At 42.1% G+C, this 16,675-nt stretch overlaps 6 protein-coding genes across 6 annotated transcripts; 4 read left to right on the top strand and 2 right to left on the bottom strand.

The window, feature by feature from the left end:
* Positions 1-349: 349 nt before the first annotated feature.
* Positions 350-1,693, top strand: BCR41DRAFT_309609 (protein-tyrosine phosphatase-like protein; the record flags this gene model as incomplete). Its single annotated transcript, XM_022020959.1, has 3 exons — positions 350-694; positions 1,229-1,286; positions 1,341-1,693. 3 exons carry the CDS (start codon positions 350-352, stop codon positions 1,691-1,693), a joined length of 756 nt encoding a protein of 251 aa, XP_021878703.1.
* BCR41DRAFT_140832 (hypothetical protein) lies at positions 1,351-2,448 on the top strand. The gene has a single exon (XM_022019535.1). It carries the CDS (start codon positions 1,721-1,723, stop codon positions 2,339-2,341), a length of 621 nt encoding a protein of 206 aa, XP_021878702.1. The 5' UTR covers positions 1,351-1,720; the 3' UTR covers positions 2,342-2,448.
* Positions 2,449-2,814: 366 nt separating this feature from the next.
* BCR41DRAFT_358836 (OPT oligopeptide transporter protein-domain-containing protein) lies at positions 2,815-5,607 on the top strand. The gene is made up of 3 exons (XM_022025125.1): positions 2,815-2,962; positions 3,122-3,715; positions 3,848-5,607. The coding sequence occupies exons 1-3, from the start codon at positions 2,870-2,872 to the stop codon at positions 5,510-5,512; spliced, it is 2,352 nt and encodes a 783-aa protein (XP_021878701.1). The 5' UTR covers positions 2,815-2,869; the 3' UTR covers positions 5,513-5,607.
* BCR41DRAFT_358833 (glycoside hydrolase) lies at positions 5,570-9,338 on the bottom strand. The gene is made up of 11 exons (XM_022025124.1): positions 8,938-9,338; positions 8,675-8,827; positions 8,459-8,503; positions 8,288-8,367; positions 8,122-8,194; positions 7,947-8,024; positions 7,697-7,854; positions 7,398-7,591; positions 6,427-7,304; positions 6,020-6,324; positions 5,570-5,926 (listed from the first exon to the last, which is right to left on the bottom strand). Exons 1-11 carry the CDS (start codon positions 9,260-9,262, stop codon positions 5,711-5,713), a joined length of 2,505 nt encoding a protein of 834 aa, XP_021878700.1. The 5' UTR covers positions 9,263-9,338; the 3' UTR covers positions 5,570-5,710.
* Positions 9,339-10,257: 919 nt separating this feature from the next.
* BCR41DRAFT_358832 (inorganic phosphate transporter Pho88) lies at positions 10,258-11,457 on the bottom strand. The gene is made up of 2 exons (XM_022025123.1): positions 11,342-11,457; positions 10,258-10,916 (listed from the first exon to the last, which is right to left on the bottom strand). Exons 1-2 carry the CDS (start codon positions 11,351-11,353, stop codon positions 10,332-10,334), a joined length of 597 nt encoding a protein of 198 aa, XP_021878699.1. The 5' UTR covers positions 11,354-11,457; the 3' UTR covers positions 10,258-10,331.
* A 4,498-nt stretch (positions 11,458-15,955) lies between these two features.
* On the top strand, positions 15,956-16,216 carry BCR41DRAFT_290153 (hypothetical protein; the record flags this gene model as incomplete). The annotated part of the gene is made up of 1 exon (XM_022020341.1): positions 15,956-16,216. A coding segment is annotated over one exon (261 nt), but the record flags the coding sequence as incomplete, so codon positions are not given.
* Positions 16,217-16,675: the final 459 nt, after the last annotated feature.

Genomic DNA, 16,675 nt, shown 5'->3' with positions numbered 1-16,675 from the left:
TTAAACAAATTCCTGATGCTTTTTTTTTTTTTCTTTTTCTTTTTCTATTTCTTTCCCTGCTCTTCTTGCATCTTCATCAGCTAGAACGATATCAAAATAGAGGTTATCCTTTATAATCGCAACCAGTCACCAATCAACAGGACCTTTGCAACACTTGCAAATCACCGCATTTTGTATTTTCCTCCTCTTTCTCTCTCTCTCTCTCTCTCTCTCTTTTTTTTTTTTTTTTTTTTTTCTATCTCATCTTCTGATCCATTGAACATACTATCCTCCCTACTCTACTTCATTATCCCAAAAGGAAACAAAACAAATGACTACCTTGTCAGCCCACATGCCTTCATCCACCAATATGTATAGAACTGTCTCCTCGGACGGATCATTGACTTCTTCGACTGCGACAGCTCTTAATCCCACGACTGCAGCTCGCTTACAGCGACTGCCTACGCCTCCTCGTAGCCCAGGCCTTGCTCCTTTGGGAAAACAGCTGACACTGATTGAGCCACCTATGACCAAGGGAATTCGATTTTTGATCCTGGATTGTCCCACGGACTCGACTCTGCCCTTTTATCTTGCAGAATTGAAGCGTAACAATGTGACGGATGTAGTCAGGTGCTGTGAGCCGACCTATAGTACTGCCACACTTCAAGCAGAGAACATTTCAGTGCACGACTGGCCATTCCGAGATGGAGCTGTGGTATGTATCTTTTTTTTTTTTTTTTTTTTTAAAGTTACCCAGATTATCAATGCGTTTCTCCTTTTACCCTGTCCATTTCCTTTCTTTGTATACAATGCACTTTTTTTTTTTTTTTTTTTTTTTTTGCCATCTCAGGGGCCAACCAAACTGTTGAATCTCACATTTCCGGGTCCCCAGTCTTTGCTCCTTCATCTCTCTTTTTTTTTTTTTTTTTTTTTTTTTTGGTTGCTCGGGTGACTCCTAGACAATTAAAGTTTGCCATGGTCGCGCATTATCTTTTTGCTGAACTATCGGCACAAAGAGAAGAGGAATCAAAAAGAAACAAGGAGTGTATTATTTTTTTATTTTTGGTGGCGCGTGTGAAGAAAGATGTGATCTGTGCACAGCCCTGAATCTTGTGATCATGCAAATTAATTTTCCTCCATGCCTTTAATTACATAGTGCAACATGACACGTGTTTCTTTTTTTTTTTTTCTTTCTTCCTGACAAAAAACTCTTATAAACCTTTTCCCCCATATATCTTGAATATATTAGCCACCAACTCCCATCATTAAGAATTGGCTTCAGCTAGTAGACAGCCGCATTGTCAGACGTCTTCATCACCAACGCAGTAGCTCGCCTTCATTCTCTTCCACATCTGAAGAAGAAGAAGAGATGACTCAGGTCCCTACAATTGCTGTTCACTGTGTGGCTGGACTGGGCCGTGCACCCATCTTGGTTGCTATTGCCATGATTGAGCTCGGTATGGCGAACTTGGACACCGTCGAGTTTATTCGTCGCAGACGCCGTGGATGTTTCAACAGCCTTCAGATTCAGTACATTGATGGATATAAGCGGGGCAAGATCTTGAAACATGCACTAGGCAGTGGATCTGGTCAATTGTCAGGATCGTCTCCTTTGGCACACGGGGCAAGCGGATCAGGATCATCAGGCGGGGTTGGAGGTGTTGCAGGAAGCGTCAAGAATGGATTGAACAAGATGTTCCGTCTCAAAGCATGACTCTGCGTGGTTAATGTCTTGGCGGAAATGTTTGCAGATGCACAGAAAGAGAAGAAAGTAATGGCAATGACAAAAAATAGGAGAAGTGGCAGTACTATGAATTTTCAACAACAAAGACAAAAACAACAGCAGAGATATTCTAAGAAAAGCATGAACATTAGGACTACATTGATGAGGGTCCGGAAGATGAAAAGATGTGAATTTGTGAATGGCTTGATGATGGTAATGATAGTACAAGCTGAAGGTCCTGAACGCATGACCGATTGTTGGAAAAAGAAAGAGATGTACCTTTTGACTGTTGAAGATAATGTAGCAGGAACGATATCATTGAGACCCAATCGACTGTCGTCGTCAACCACTACAATCCTAAATCGACAAAGGCGAGACTCTGGTTTCAATTTTGACGCACCATTTATTCGGGCACCAGGTCGACGGCGACATAAGTATTACAAGCACCACTACAAATCGTATGAACGATATGAGAATTCTCAAGAAAATTATCATACTGCCATCATCACGACCATCATCAACAGCCCAGAAAAAGAGCAGCGACAATTCATAGAACATGGTCGTGGACTGGATGTGTTTTTGTTGAAACACGCAGATCATGGTTGCGGTAGTTGTGATGATGTTGTTGTCGACCAATAAAAATAAAAAATAAAAATGGCAAGCTTGCTCATTCACCTTGACCTTTGCAAGCTCATGCCTATTGTTCTGAAGATGGACTAGTTTTGGGATCGAGAGCCCACTAGAGTGCTTTTTTTATTCTCATTGAGCAGATGTGGGGTCATTAAGCGAGTCTGAACTGGATTGGACCCGACTTTGTTCCCATGACAAATCCATCATGTCACTTGTGGATACAAAACCTGCGCAGGATACAGAAAAACAAAAAAGATTTAGCATTGGCATTGACGCAGGTTTGTGACAAATCAAGCCTTCCTTTCATTCCTTTCATTTCATTCCTTTTCTTCATTCGCTTTTTTTCCCTTCTTTTCTTTCTCACTCTCTCTCTTCCTCTCTCTCTTCCTCTCTCTCTTCCTCTCTCTCTCGCCTTCTTTTTTTTCTTTCTCAATTTCACCCTTTTACTCTACTCCATTCCATTTCGTTCATCTCTTTCGTCTTTTTTTTTTTTTTCCGCTCAACGTCCTCTCCTAATACTGCATTCCACCGATTCCAATGCCCACGGTCGCATACTCGGCCGTGCCTTCACATGAGAATGGTGGCGACCCTACCAACACAACCCCGAAAGAGGAGCTACCCCACTTCACAGTAAGAGAGGATCATACTTAATCAATGGATTTAGTAATGGTTTTATTGGCGCTCTCTCTGAATACAAATAAGGCATCAAGGAATTATCATCTCAGCTTCATTTTTTTTTTTTTTTTTTTTTGTTGTTGTTGTTGCCATCTTTTTTCTCCATTACCATAGTGGCGCGCGGTAGGAGTTGGTATTACCATTGGAGCATTACTTTGCTTCACAAATATGTATTTTGGACTTCAAACTGGTTGGATCTCAATGATGTCCTTGCAATCCTCGCTTTTGGGGTTTGCAATCTTTAAAGTTGCAAAACCTTATTTAACTGTCCCTTTCGGACCAGCTGAAAATATCGTCTTACAATCCATCGCTGTCGCCACAGGGACCATGCCCCTAGCAGCCGGATTTGTCGGCATCATTCCTGCATTACAGATGATGAATACAGATGATAACCCCCCTCGTAATGGGAAAGAAGGAGGGCCCATTGTCTTATCGGCCACAGAGTTAATCCTTTGGTGTTTAGCCATTGCGTTCTTTGGCGTCTTTATTGCAGTGCCTCTTAGAAAACAAGTGATTGTGAAAGAGAAATTGCCGTTTCCATCTGGAACTGCGACTGCGCAGATGATTGGTGTCCTACATAACACGCCGCTTAAGGTTCATGATCACCACAGTAACGAGGACAGCACGCCATCCACACTTCGACAACGCCGTCGTCACGGAGTTACAGATGATCTTGATGATGAAGAACAAGCAACCGCGATTTTACACGTAAGTAAACAACAAGGTGGTCCTGACCCGTCGACGCAATATCAAAGCACGGGCAAAAGTACTGCCTTGAACGCACAGACACAGGCAAAAGCAATGGCCCAGAACCAACACCAACCACCACCTTTGGGACAGATGACTCCTTTAGGTTCTTCCGCCAACTTTGAGACCTCAGGACCAGGGTCAGGGTCAGGCTCAACGCCAGAACCAAGATCAGATGATACCTTGATGATTGAAGGTGAGGGTGGTGAATTTAGTCTGGATAAATCCTTCTTACAAGAAGATACCTGGCGGACCAACATGGTGGCTTTGGGTATTTCCTTCACGGTCTCAGGACTCTACACTGTCCTCTCATATTTCGTTCCAGTTATTGCAGCAATCCCAGTGTTTGACTGGCTTATACCAGGATCGGTTCAATTTGGAGCCACCTGGCAATGGTTCTTCACTCCCTCTCTCAGCTATTTGGGCCAGGGCATAATCATGGGCTTTCCAACGACGGCGGCAATGCTCCTGGGCTGTGTCATCGGTTGGGGAATCCTTTCACCAATTGCAACACTCAACAAATGGGTCACAGGCCCAGTCTCAAGCGCGACCTCAGGTGCAAGAGGCTGGATTCTTTGGATCTCTTTGGGCGTCATGATTGTAGAGTCCGTGGTCTCGTTGTTAGGCGTCGTTATCTTGTCCTTGATTGCCCATTACCGATACTCACTCAAGCTGAAGCGCGTAGAAGAGCGTAGAAAGCTGTTGGAGTCGTCGATGAGGGCTCACCCTGGTGCACAGCACAATAATCACGATAGACAGGAGGATGATTATGATGATTATGATGACTATGATGATGCACCTGCTGATCAACTAGTGCCGCTCAAGATCTGGGTCTGTGGGTTGATTCTGTCCTCGTTCTTGTGTCTATTCTTGATCTGGGTTCTGTTCAAGGATCAACACATGCCGCTCTATGCTACCGCTGCCGCTCTTCTTTTAGGCTCCCTCCTTTCGGTCCTCGGTGTCCGTGCTCTAGGATCCACAGACCTGAATCCAGTTAGCGGTATTGGTAAAGTCTCTCAGTTTATCTTTGGAGGCATTGTCCCTGGAGGTATTGTGGCCAATCTGGTTGCAGGAGGGATTGCAGAGGCTGGAGCTCAACAAGCTGGAGATTTGATGCAGGATCTCAAGACAGGTCATCTTATGGGTGCATCTCCCAAGGCCCAATTCTGGGGACAGCTAATCGGCTCTCTAGCTTCGGTTTTTATCTCCACAGGCGTTTATAAATTGTATTCCACAGCCTATGAATTGCCCGGTCCACAATTTGCGGTCCCAACTGCCAAAGTCTGGTTGGATTTGGCTCGATTGGTCAATGGCCATTCCTTACCAGAACATACAGGCCCTTTCATCTTGGGTTTCTCATTCCTCTTCGCAGGACTCACCATCCTCACGACTATTTATTCTGACGCCGCATTTTTGAGGAAACTAGATAGTGGCGGCGGCGGTAAACGACCAAAGTGGCTAAAGTATATTCCTTCAGGCATCGCCTTCGCCATTGGCATGTACAACCTCCCTAACTTCACTCTGGCTCGATTCCTTGGAGGTTTAGTCTCGATCTGGTGGGATTGGCACTGTAAGAAGTATGCGGGTCAACCCAATACGAGGTTTGCAAACCTTGGACGCGTTTTCTTAATCATCATCGCTTCGGGCTTTGTCTTGGGCGAAGGAACACTCTCGATCGTCAATTTGATCCTCAAGACCTTTGATGTCCATTCTTGGTCTTGCGCTGGATGCGTAGAGGGAATCTGTGTCTGCAACTGAGTAACGGAAACAGCAATATTATTTGCATATATTTTATTTATAATTTAGAAGCACTGTGTCCTTTTTTTGCATATGTTCTAGAACTTTAATAAGTAAACATGCTTTAAGTATCCTGAATGTAGCGTTTGTTTGCAAAGAGAAAAGGATTGTAGTTTCTGTCTGCTACGCACCATATTTTTCTTTTATTTATCTCTGTATTCATTCCGCACGGCCCATCTGCATCATCAACACAACCATTGAGGTCCAGCCTGTGAAAGGATGGCTGCGCTGTCCATGTCCAGTCGTATCATTGTATTGCTCCCAGACATACCCTGTACGCTCATATTCGTTAAATATGTTGTTAATCAGGTTGTCACGGAGGTTGTTAAAGATTTCCTTGACCTTGGCCTGATAAGGGCCTTCAACCATATAGTTCTATTAAGGCGATTTTAAAATATAGCCATGAAATATAGTCAGTGCATAAATCTGCAAAGTAAATAAAAGCTACCATCATTCCCTTGTCCTTACCTCCTTCAGTGAATGCAGCGCAAGATAGTTAATTGGCGCCCAAATGGGGCCTTTCCAATAGTTCTCGCCCGTGCCGAAGAATTCGTCTTTTATGGATAAGGAGCGAAGGCCGAACGGTGACCACAGTTCCTCAGGATCACTCATTAGGTCAAGGATATGACCAAGCTTCTCAGATTTTGGGTCAATGATGCCCAGAAGCATAGGAAACAAAGATATGTATCCTTTGTGGCACACATGGATGCTCGCGTCATTTTCATCGACAGTCAGATCACAGTAAGCTTTGTGTTCCTCATTCCAATGGAGACCTAGCGAAAAAAAAAAAAAAAAAAAAAAAAAAAAAGACGAATTTAGCGTTAGGTTAAGTTGCACTTCTTTGCATCCCATCTTTGTGCAGTGTCTCGACTCACCATCGACGTCAGCAACAATGTCATAATAATGCTCCTCAAACTCTTCTACATCTTCTTCTTCCTCAACAATTTTAGCAATGCTCAGGAGATTACGGTTCATAAACCCAATCCAGCATAGTAGATCCACATGCAGTTCCCATACGCTAGGTAGTGGAGCTCTTGGATAGTCGTCCAATCCAGACGTGAGCGTATGGGTTTTAGTACGACCCCTCCACCTATAGCCTTGGGCAGCAGAGCTATGCCGATGGCCATATTCGCGGCTCCTTCCACGCATAATGCTCCTCATCCAAAAATAGTTAGTCCTAAGCTTAGGATATAACCTAGCAAGATAATCTGATGCCAGGTGTGTATTCATCAGTCTTGCATTAGTCACGTCGGACTTCATGATGCCTTCGGTACTGAAAGATGTCTGCTGCTTTTGCTCATGCTCTGATTCGCTATGCTCATTCACTGAAAAAGTATTGTTGACATTCTTTAAACGGTCCAGGTAAAGGTTGATAGCTTTGAACAGAGTAGGTGGATTGGCATGTTCCGGGTATTGAACTTGAAACTCTGGAGGGACACGGCTTCTGGCCTCATCCCCCAGGATCTGTTCCCGTTGGATCCAGCCGTCATCATTTTGCCGATTAAACCAACTCTCAATAATCTCAAGGCTAAGATCATTGTCCCATTGGCCGATAAGAGTTTGATGAAACCCTTCATCCCAATAGAATCCACGGGGGAAAAAAGAACGAGAGGGAGTTGCAGTAAATAAAGATGCGGGAGGCGTGTATTGAGGGTCAGGGCTAGGGCGGCGTGCAACTGGACCTTCCAAGTGCTCGTTGGACCCTTCCTCATACATGGGAGACTCGTCAATAATAGAGGATCCATAGAAATAACTTGAAGTGAATGTTGAAAGGATATTTCGTTTAGCAATAAGTCCGGAATACATTTTAAAGACTCAGGGAACCAACTCAATACAATGAACCCACCCAATGCCTCCGATCAAATTACTCATAGCTGCTTTGGCGAAATCAATCATCGAGTTAGAGTATCCCTGTTGCTTGAGATGGAAGGTTTTTTCAAAACGCTCGTCAAAGGCACTGATTGCTTTGGCAAGCTCTTTAGTGATCGTTGTGCTAGTTACAATGTTCGGAGACGACTTTGAGTTGAATCTTACTTCAAACTATTACTCATTTAAAACAGCAAAGGACCATAACAGTATTTAGCCCATTTGTATCTCACCACAGAAATTGAAACCGATTCACCAGTGTTTCTGCCATTGCCTTACCTCAAAAGGCGCGTCGTAATGCATTTGAAAGATGATGAAATTTGGCTGTCCTCCAAAGAACTGGTTTGGCAGTGAAAAAAGCTCCTTGGGCATTAAATCAGTCCTACCCATCTGCTGAAATGCTTGTACTTGATGTATAATCACTTCACGGACAAAGTCTATTAAACGAGTACAAACATGTAAGAGTAAGCCTATAGCTCACAGGCTTGTCTCAAACTCAATATGGTGACAGTAAGACTAACCAAATTACCTTTTGCTCTCCAAATATTTCCTCGAGGTATAGTGGCGCCAAAGAAATGAACAGAATCGTGTTTGTTGTCCCCTTTGGCTATATAGATTAAGAATTACCATACAGTTGATAGGCTATAAGTTCAAAGTGAGACACCTGAGATAACAAAAGCCTAATAAAGCACACTAGAACATACTCTGCTCAATCGCAAAATCAAAGTTGCCGAGATCTTTTGCATTTCCATCGAATTTAATTGGCGATTGGGCCACCTATATGATCTCGCAAAAGGAAAATATAATGATTAGTATGCATTTGATCTGTTGCCCTTTAAAGGAGCTGATACAGCAGATCGTGCAACTTACGAAGTTATCCGTGTCAATCTCAAGTTCGCCCTCGCCATCGATCCCAATGTAGTACAAGGCCGCAATGGACATTGGCTCTTCTAGAAAAAATAAAAAAAATAAAAAAAAAGTCAGTTATATTATGGCGGGACAACATCCAATAGGCACACATAGTTCATGTCTAATATATACCTTGACGGATAGGCTTTCCAGAAATTCTGGCGCCCCATGATCCACCTAATAAAGAACAAACCAAAAAAAAAAAAAAAAAAATAATAATAATAATAATAATAATAATAAAATAAATGAAATAAAATATCTTTTTTTTTTTTTTTTTTTTTTTTCTTTTTCGGGGCTCAATGACCATTGTGGAGATTATCCAGATTTGTGCTTGATATCAATTCTTACCATGATCGCCTCCAGGGACTTTGATGAAGTCGGTGGTGATCTCAACATTGTTGTGGGTATCTTTAAGCTGCTGAGTGCCAAACGTTCGTCCATCCGCCTTAAGCCATCCATATTTTTCGAATTTATCGCGTTCCTCGCATCCATGACGGATATCTAAAAGTTTGCAATCCGTAAAACAGTTCATATGAGATGAACTCCATGGTTTTCTCCAGTTTAGCCTTGCTGAGAACATATAAATAAATAAGTAAATGAAAAAAGCTTACTGTCTATGCCTGCGTAGTCATGAGCGCCATACCACATCAACCCTGTCATGACTGTATCAGGTAAACGCGGTCGGGTCCCAAAGTAAAGGTTGGGCCTATACAGCCCCCAGAGTAGGGATTGATTCTGAGCTGCAGCTGCAGCCAAAGAGGGAATCTGGTCTACATTCGAAGTGATGTGAATGTTGTTTAAAAAGGAGTTTAAGGGATCCATGGCAGAATCATCCTGTGCCAAGACAGTCGAGTATGTCATTAGAAAAATGATGCCCATAAGGGCAATGGAGCGAAAGGAGGCTCGCATTGTAGTCCGGGGCCTTGGCTTATTCATTTCTTGGGCTCGCGACGATAAAATGAACAAAGGTAGATGAGAGAAAATGCAATCCGATTTTGTGAGAGAAATGGGCTTTTATTCTTTAGATGTGCCTCTCTAGACGTGTCGTGTTGTGGCACAAAGTATTGCTATCCAGCCAATCATATTCACATGGAATAACTACGCGTTTTTGGAGGCTATTGCCAATTTGCCATAACCCACCTGAGATGTGTCGAATCATCGTTAACGTCCAAGATACGGATTAAGCCGCTCTCTAACGCCATGCGTTCAGAGCCATTTGTTATTGTCTTCTCTCTCACTCACTTCTTGCTATCGCTCACTATAGAAAGAAAGTCATATAAGATCTATTTTATAGTATCGATACGCATGATGATTCTTTTAGTGTCTTTAATAATGATATTTCTGACTTTCTCAACCAGCAATTGCCTGCTTTCCCTCATTATATCTCCATAAGGCCTTGTGGATCCTGGTGAAAATCTCCTTTGATCTGTGAGTTGCCGTTGATGTTAATAATAGATATACTGGAGCCAACAAATATTCAATTCTTAGCATTAAGTCATAGTTCACTACGATGATCGTCATGAAGAGCATGACTACATAGCCCCATATCGTATACTGCGAGAGCTAGAATCGCCTCCATTTCTCTACGGATCTCCTCACAGACAGTAGAAGTAATCTGTTTTCTGCTGAGCGATCATGACCAGTGTGTGCTTGAAATTATTGTTGCTCGTATGACTCGTGCTTGCCTCTATATTACGTCAATAAAAAAAACTTCTTGTGGCATACAGTATTTAGCCACTAAGGTCACTGTTATGAGATTCTGTGTGGATCTGATCATACTATTTTATTCCATTAAAAAACAGGCAATACTTAAACTTACCCACGAGCTGTATGATCAGCCTCATTTGACTGTTGATGCTCTTAATTCGAAAGCTACGAACATTGTCATTAGCGTCATTATCAAACCATATATAAAATAAACACTCTATAAATGGTTTTCTATTTGCTTTATTGGAGAAGATGATATGTCCAATGTACTATGATTTTATTAAAACTATTTGCTTCTTTACAAGTCTTTCTTTGATTCGGATTTTCCGGTAGCCTTGGCCTCAGCCTTCTCAGCCTTCTTGATAGCAGCCTTCTCGGCAGCCTCGGACTGAGGCTCCTGTCCACCGGCCAAAGCAGCGAATGGGTTATCGGCCTTCCAAGGACGTTTCAACTCACCCTCTGCGGGCTTGCCAAACAAGTGAACCTGGGCCCACTTGCTTTGAAGTGCGTTCTTGACAGGAAGAATAGACTGAACGACAAGAGGACGAATAACACCAAACTGGAAATGCAAGAAGACCATGAGAGCCAGACCAATAAGGGCTTGCTTCTGCGCCTGAGCGTTTTGTTCAAGGTCGTAGGCCATGACAGTGGTTGTGATAAGCTTGGGTTGTTCTCCCGACAAGGGCTTGGGCTGATCTAAGTACTTGAGGACGGTAGTGTCTTTCTTGGCCAAGATACGACGCTTGATAAGGTATGAAATGCCGAGAACAAGAGCTTGGGCTGTGACATACGCTCCAAGAATAAGCTGTTTGGTCTTTGTGTCCTCAAGATCCAAGCGGTTAGTGATCTGCATTGAGCCCATCACCAAGGCCATGTTCATAATCTGATAATGGAGATGATAGAAGTATGATATTAGTTTTCTGAAGTTATTGCAAAATAATGACATTAAAAAGTATGATGTTGATCCAACATGGTGCTTGATTGTCGCTAATGTTCATGTTGCTTCTTCCTGACGTTTACAAGAAACAAAAAGACCCCATGCTTTCCGCTCTAAGGAACTTCTCTACACAACTTTAGTTATCAGAAAGGCTACCTCCGCTTCCAGATCAGTAACTATGAAAGCTCAGTGTTCTGATGAAGGAAAGGACAAAGTTGCATTTCGAACTATGAATCGTCCCTCAGACTTTTACGGATGGTTGATGATTGTGCTGTCATCTGAATAATCTACAGGTCGATCTTTCCTGACAATAAATCCTGTTCAGATGCCTTTGGTCCTGTTTTTTAATTCGAATCGAATGTGACACTCACCTGGGAGTTCATTTTATTAGCGATCGATCGTAAAGTACAAAGAAAAAAAAAAGGAAAAGGAAGACAGTAGAGAAGTGGGAGGAGGAGGAGGAAGAGGAAGAAGAGGAAAAGAAAAAAAAATAAATAAATAAATAAAACAAAAGCAAAGAAATGAAGTAAAAGGAAGGTGACAGACGTTAGACTAGACTTCAGAGACTTGTAAGTCCAGTCAGTGCCAGAACCATCAGAAGAAGGCGATTCAACCAGTCAGGCATGTTTTTGCATTATCGCCGACCAATGAGATGGCTCCGAATGGCATCCTGTCAACTATTCAACTTACACATCATCGCTCTCATTCTCCCCACGAGGGTATCGTTCGAATTGTTCGAATATGAAATTTGTATCTGCATACACCTGCAGCAAAGAGAGCAACACCCGGTTGTACTTTAAACCTGTCTGGCTTGAGCCGTAGCACCACAAGTTGATATTAAGCGAACGATTTATTTGCAACCTTTCACATCCATGCAGGCCATCTGGCTATTGTTGTATTAATGAAGACGAGTAAAATAATCATGTCAAAGATCTACAAACAAACAGATCCAAAGATCGTCGTGGAGAAAATCTCCTGTTATTACAAGTATCCTCTATTCCTTTCCCTTCTGTGGCTGCAGTGATTGAAGCAAAACAAAATGTTGCGAGCAGTTTTTGTTTTTGTTTTTTTTTTTTTTTTTTTTTTTTTGACAGATGTGTTGGCATGGCCATGTAAGATTGTTTTGAAAAATATAGTCCTTTTTATAACGTGTTGACGTGTTGACATGTTTACTAATGATCTGTAGACATGGTGTTTAGATCGAAGAGCCAAGTTTTTCACAAAGAGTCGCAGTATTCGCAGTCGGTTTGTAGATAGAAGACATTAGCACTTTGTCTCTATTTTGTCGCTACTCGTTGAGAGATGTTAGCGATCAAAGTGTTTTGCCATAGAAGGCTGAACTAGCTACTATTGTATCACAAGGGGGATCTTTTCGGTGCGAATCCTTCTTCTTTGCTTTTGATTACTAAAATGGATCTGTTGTCGAAGGCTAGCTGTTGAAGGTATCCCAATAAGGCAGAAAAAAAAGGAAACCTTCGTTACTTTGTTTGTAAAACTGTTCACTTTTATTCCTCCACAGGCGAAGGCAAAGTAAATACATCAAAAAGGTAGAATGACTTTGAGAATAAAGGTGGCAGTGACTGAGGGATCATCAAGCTGCCGTTTAAGGTGATATCGATTGGTTCAGTAAGAATCCGTAGCAATATGTATACGATATTATAGGACATGTTGACACGTAGCGGCGTTAAATGCCAAGAAAAATATTATCCGTCAAGGAAAAAGGAAAAAGGAAGCAATAAGAAACGAGAAGCATTCTAATACACGGGGTGTTAGTGAAATAAATCAAGGAGAGGGCGGTTCACGGGAGCGTTATCAGAAACAAGACAAGAGAACATGGCTGCGGCTGCGGCGGATTAAGTGGCGGTGTGATCTGCGACCGTGACATGACGATAGAACTTACCATCTTAATCATGCAACTATTTTTTATTTTAGTGTGCACATTACTCACACAAAAATAGAAGACTAAAGCACCTGGCACGGGGGTAGTGATTCAAATAGATTATGACACAGCAGTGTTTCTCTTCTAAGAGTGAGGATCAAGTATGCTAGTGATCGTGACTAAAAGGACTGTAGAAAGTATAATATGGAGCCTGAATGTTCTACATGGAACAATGCATTGAAGAGCAGGGTAACTGTCTAAAAAAGACAGCAAATTCAGCAAATCAGAAAAGAATAGAAGCCTTGGAGGGAAACTTGTGCTGCTGCGGTCATGGTTTCTTTACAAAGCCACACAGCATAATTTGACTGCATAAAAATACTTTGAACATTTCCCCAAAAGGGCGTTCATGCCTTTTGTTTATCAGCCACCGGTTACTCTTCTGACATGGGGGTTTTTTTTTACATTACACAAGATTACCCACCTATTGTTCCCTTGATACGCCACGCTCAGACGCCCGCACACATGGCCAACCTCATGCAATGATTTCCCACTAAATTACTATATTTAAATATATTCTTTGTGTAAGCATGCCAAGCGATTTAAAAAAAAAATAAAAAAATAAAAAAAATAAGGGTCCCTAAAAAAAAAACACGGCGAAAAGGTTGCTCCGCCTTGATATATGTCTCCCCCACATTAAGTTAGAGGATGTTTGTCTTCAAGGATATAAAGATGTTTGAAGTATTATATGATGGCCATTTTGAAAATGGCCGTATTTCCTTATTGAGCAGTAATAAAACAATAATATTGATATACAAAACAAGATACAAAAACACAGGGAGGCATGCACAAGAGGAAAAAAAAAATCATCGAAAGTCTTGGCATTTTTTAAAGTTTGTTTGCCAAGAGATTTATGTTGCACAAAATACACTTACTCGAGGGGAGACACATTGACAGAAAAGAGCAGTTGACGAATTTCTTGGCATTGCCAAGAAATGTAATAGGCACATAAAATAACATGTACCAATTGAATATTAAGATTATTATTATATGAATACTTTGAATTGAAAAAAAAGGGGAGATGAATCAAGTTGAACACAGGTTTAGTGCACCCATGCACATAATACACACGGTTAAGAGAAAAAAAAAAAAAAAAAAAATCTTGCGGAAGCTCTTCCGGCATATCGATTTGGGATCGTTCATCTGTCTGATGAACAAAAAAAAAATGTTACAGGGTGCGACTCTTGTTCAACACAATGCCAAGAGAATCAACCCGCCAAGAAGTTGATTTCATTTCAATGAAATATCGGAGGCATGCTCCCAAAAAATTATAATGTCCACCCCTCGGGGATCCATATTTTACAGGCCGATAATGTGGAGCATGTGTGAATGCTCTTTCATGGGTACCAGATTTCTTGGAGCACACATCCTTTCAAACCCAAATTCACTCAGGCACATTAAAGAAAAAAAAAAAAAAAAAAAAAAAAAAAAAAACGACTCGATTCGACTTTATATTTTATTTATTTATCTCGATCTGTTATAGATCAACTAGCTACTTGTGACTGAAGTCGACGAATAGATATGTCTGGCCAATGATAAAAGGGTCGACAGGGTTCTTTGTCCTTTATAAAGTTCATTAGGAATGGGATCCAAAAAGGCTTCTTGCAAAAGGGGAAAGGGAGGAGGAGTATGTAAAAAGGGTTCAACCTCATTATGTTTTAGACAGATTGGTTTGATGGGGAGAGAATGCACCTTGACTAGGGAGGAAATCCTTTTGCACGTAAAAATAGACTTCTTTTGTGATCTCTGTGATCAATGACAATGTTGTCTCAATTGGGTTGAATTGAATAGGACTTCGCTTTAAACGGATAATAAACAAAGACGCACAGAGAAGGACGAACGTGCGTTGTCCAAGGTCGATTAAATATATTCCCTTTATTCACTCCATTCAATCCTATAGAGTCGACAATCCCACTTGTTCCCTGGACGACCCTCGATTCTATAAAAGCACCCACATTCCCTCGTTTGTTATCTTCATTCTTCATCACACTTTAGCATCAAAAAAAAAAAAAGCTGTACAATTATAAAAAAGCTATCAGATACAAGCATCTTCTTACATTTACAGAAAACATAATCATAATAAAAAAAAACCAAAAAACTCACACTCTCTCACACTTCACACTTCTTGAAATCCATGCAGGTTCACTCAGCTAATCCTTTCCACTACACAACTACCTCTGCCACACAGCACCCTTACAACCCAAACATGCTTGCCTCCTCATCACAACAACAGGCGACCACTCAATACACCCTCCAATCCCAGACTGAAAAACAGCAAGAGGGTTCTGAGGAAATGTTCTTTGCGCTTGAGCGTCTCTTGATGGGAATCTCTCCTTTCCCTCCAACTATTCCTACGCTCGCAAAACCAACCTGTCCATCTCTCGACGATCAGATCATGGGCGACATCCAGGCTACATCCTCCATCCCCTCAATCGTCCTCAATGAGCAGTCCCTGGATATGTTGCAGCAGTACTACCAAACCCAGGATAGCAGCAACTCTAGTAACTTCTTCAACTGCCAGAGCAGCCCCAGCCAGGCTGATCAATCAGACTGCTCTTCCACTTCCAGATCTGTTTCACCTCCTTCTTCTCCTTACAGCTACTCCTCATCTTTGGTCTCTTCACCCGCTATGCCTTTGGCCTCTGACCCCTTCTGGGTCAACAATGGCGCTTCTCTTTACGGAAATGCCTCATCCATGGTTGCACAGCAACAGCAGACCCCAGAATGGGACGCATCTCTATTCGACCAAATTAATTTGCCATTTACAATGACCGGTCTTGAGCAATATATTCCTTCTGCCACCGAGGAGAGCACAGCTTTTTTGGGCCAACAGCAGCCTATAATGCCTAGCCCAATCAACTCCCTTTCACAGGCCACTTCCTCCGTCAGCAAGCGTACCAAGCAAACCTACCGTCGCTCCACTTCGCCATGCTCTGCACTCTCTGCCTACGAGGCTCCAGTGATCGTTCGCCAGCAGCGCGCCTCCTCAATCTCTTCAGTCTGCTCTGCCTCTTCGAGCACTTCCACAGTCACCAGTACCACTCCTCCTGCTAATGCACGCCCTGTCAAGTCTTATGCTTGCCCTACTTGCACCAAGCCCTTCCCCACACGCACACAGCTCAAGTCGCACATGGCCATCCACACCGACTCTTTCCCCTTCCCATGCATGTATGCAGGCTGCGAATTGCACTTCAAGCGCAAGCACGATCTTCGCCGTCACGTCGATGCTAAGCATGCTTTGGTCAAGAAGTACTTGTGCACCGGAGGATGTGGTGAGGGCTTTGGTCGTCGTGACCAGATGGTTCGTCACCTTCGTCGTGGCACCTGTGGCCAAGGTCAAGGTTTTCAAACCGAATGAAAAATACACACACATAAAAGCAGTACAACCCATGTATCATCATCTGTAGAATCATCTAGCGAAATATTAGATAGCAAAGTGCTTGCTATGTTGTACATTAAATATATTTACAAAATATCTTCTCGCTTTCATGATCATGCCATTGAAAAATAAAAAATAAAAGTCCTTTCATAAACACCTAAAAGTATCAAGTGTCAAAGAAACTTCTCGAGACCTGGCAAAATGCAAAGCAACTTTTCCTCAACCACATGGCAATGGCGCTTCTTCACACAACCATAGTATTTAGGGTACCTTTTTTTTTTTTTTTAAATTATTGTTATTATAAATCGGGTGTATGTTAATGGACTAGAGCTGTTCACGTTCCAATATTTCTAAATGAACAAAGCATTTCTCAGTTAAGAATAAGCAATG

The sequence above is a fragment of the Lobosporangium transversale genome, assembly GCF_002105155.1.
Source record: "Lobosporangium transversale strain NRRL 3116 chromosome Unknown BCR41scaffold_35, whole genome shotgun sequence".
NCBI classification, from domain to species: Eukaryota; Fungi; Mortierellomycota; class Mortierellomycetes; order Mortierellales; family Mortierellaceae; genus Lobosporangium; species Lobosporangium transversale.
This window is presented reverse-complemented; position numbering and strand designations above follow the sequence as displayed.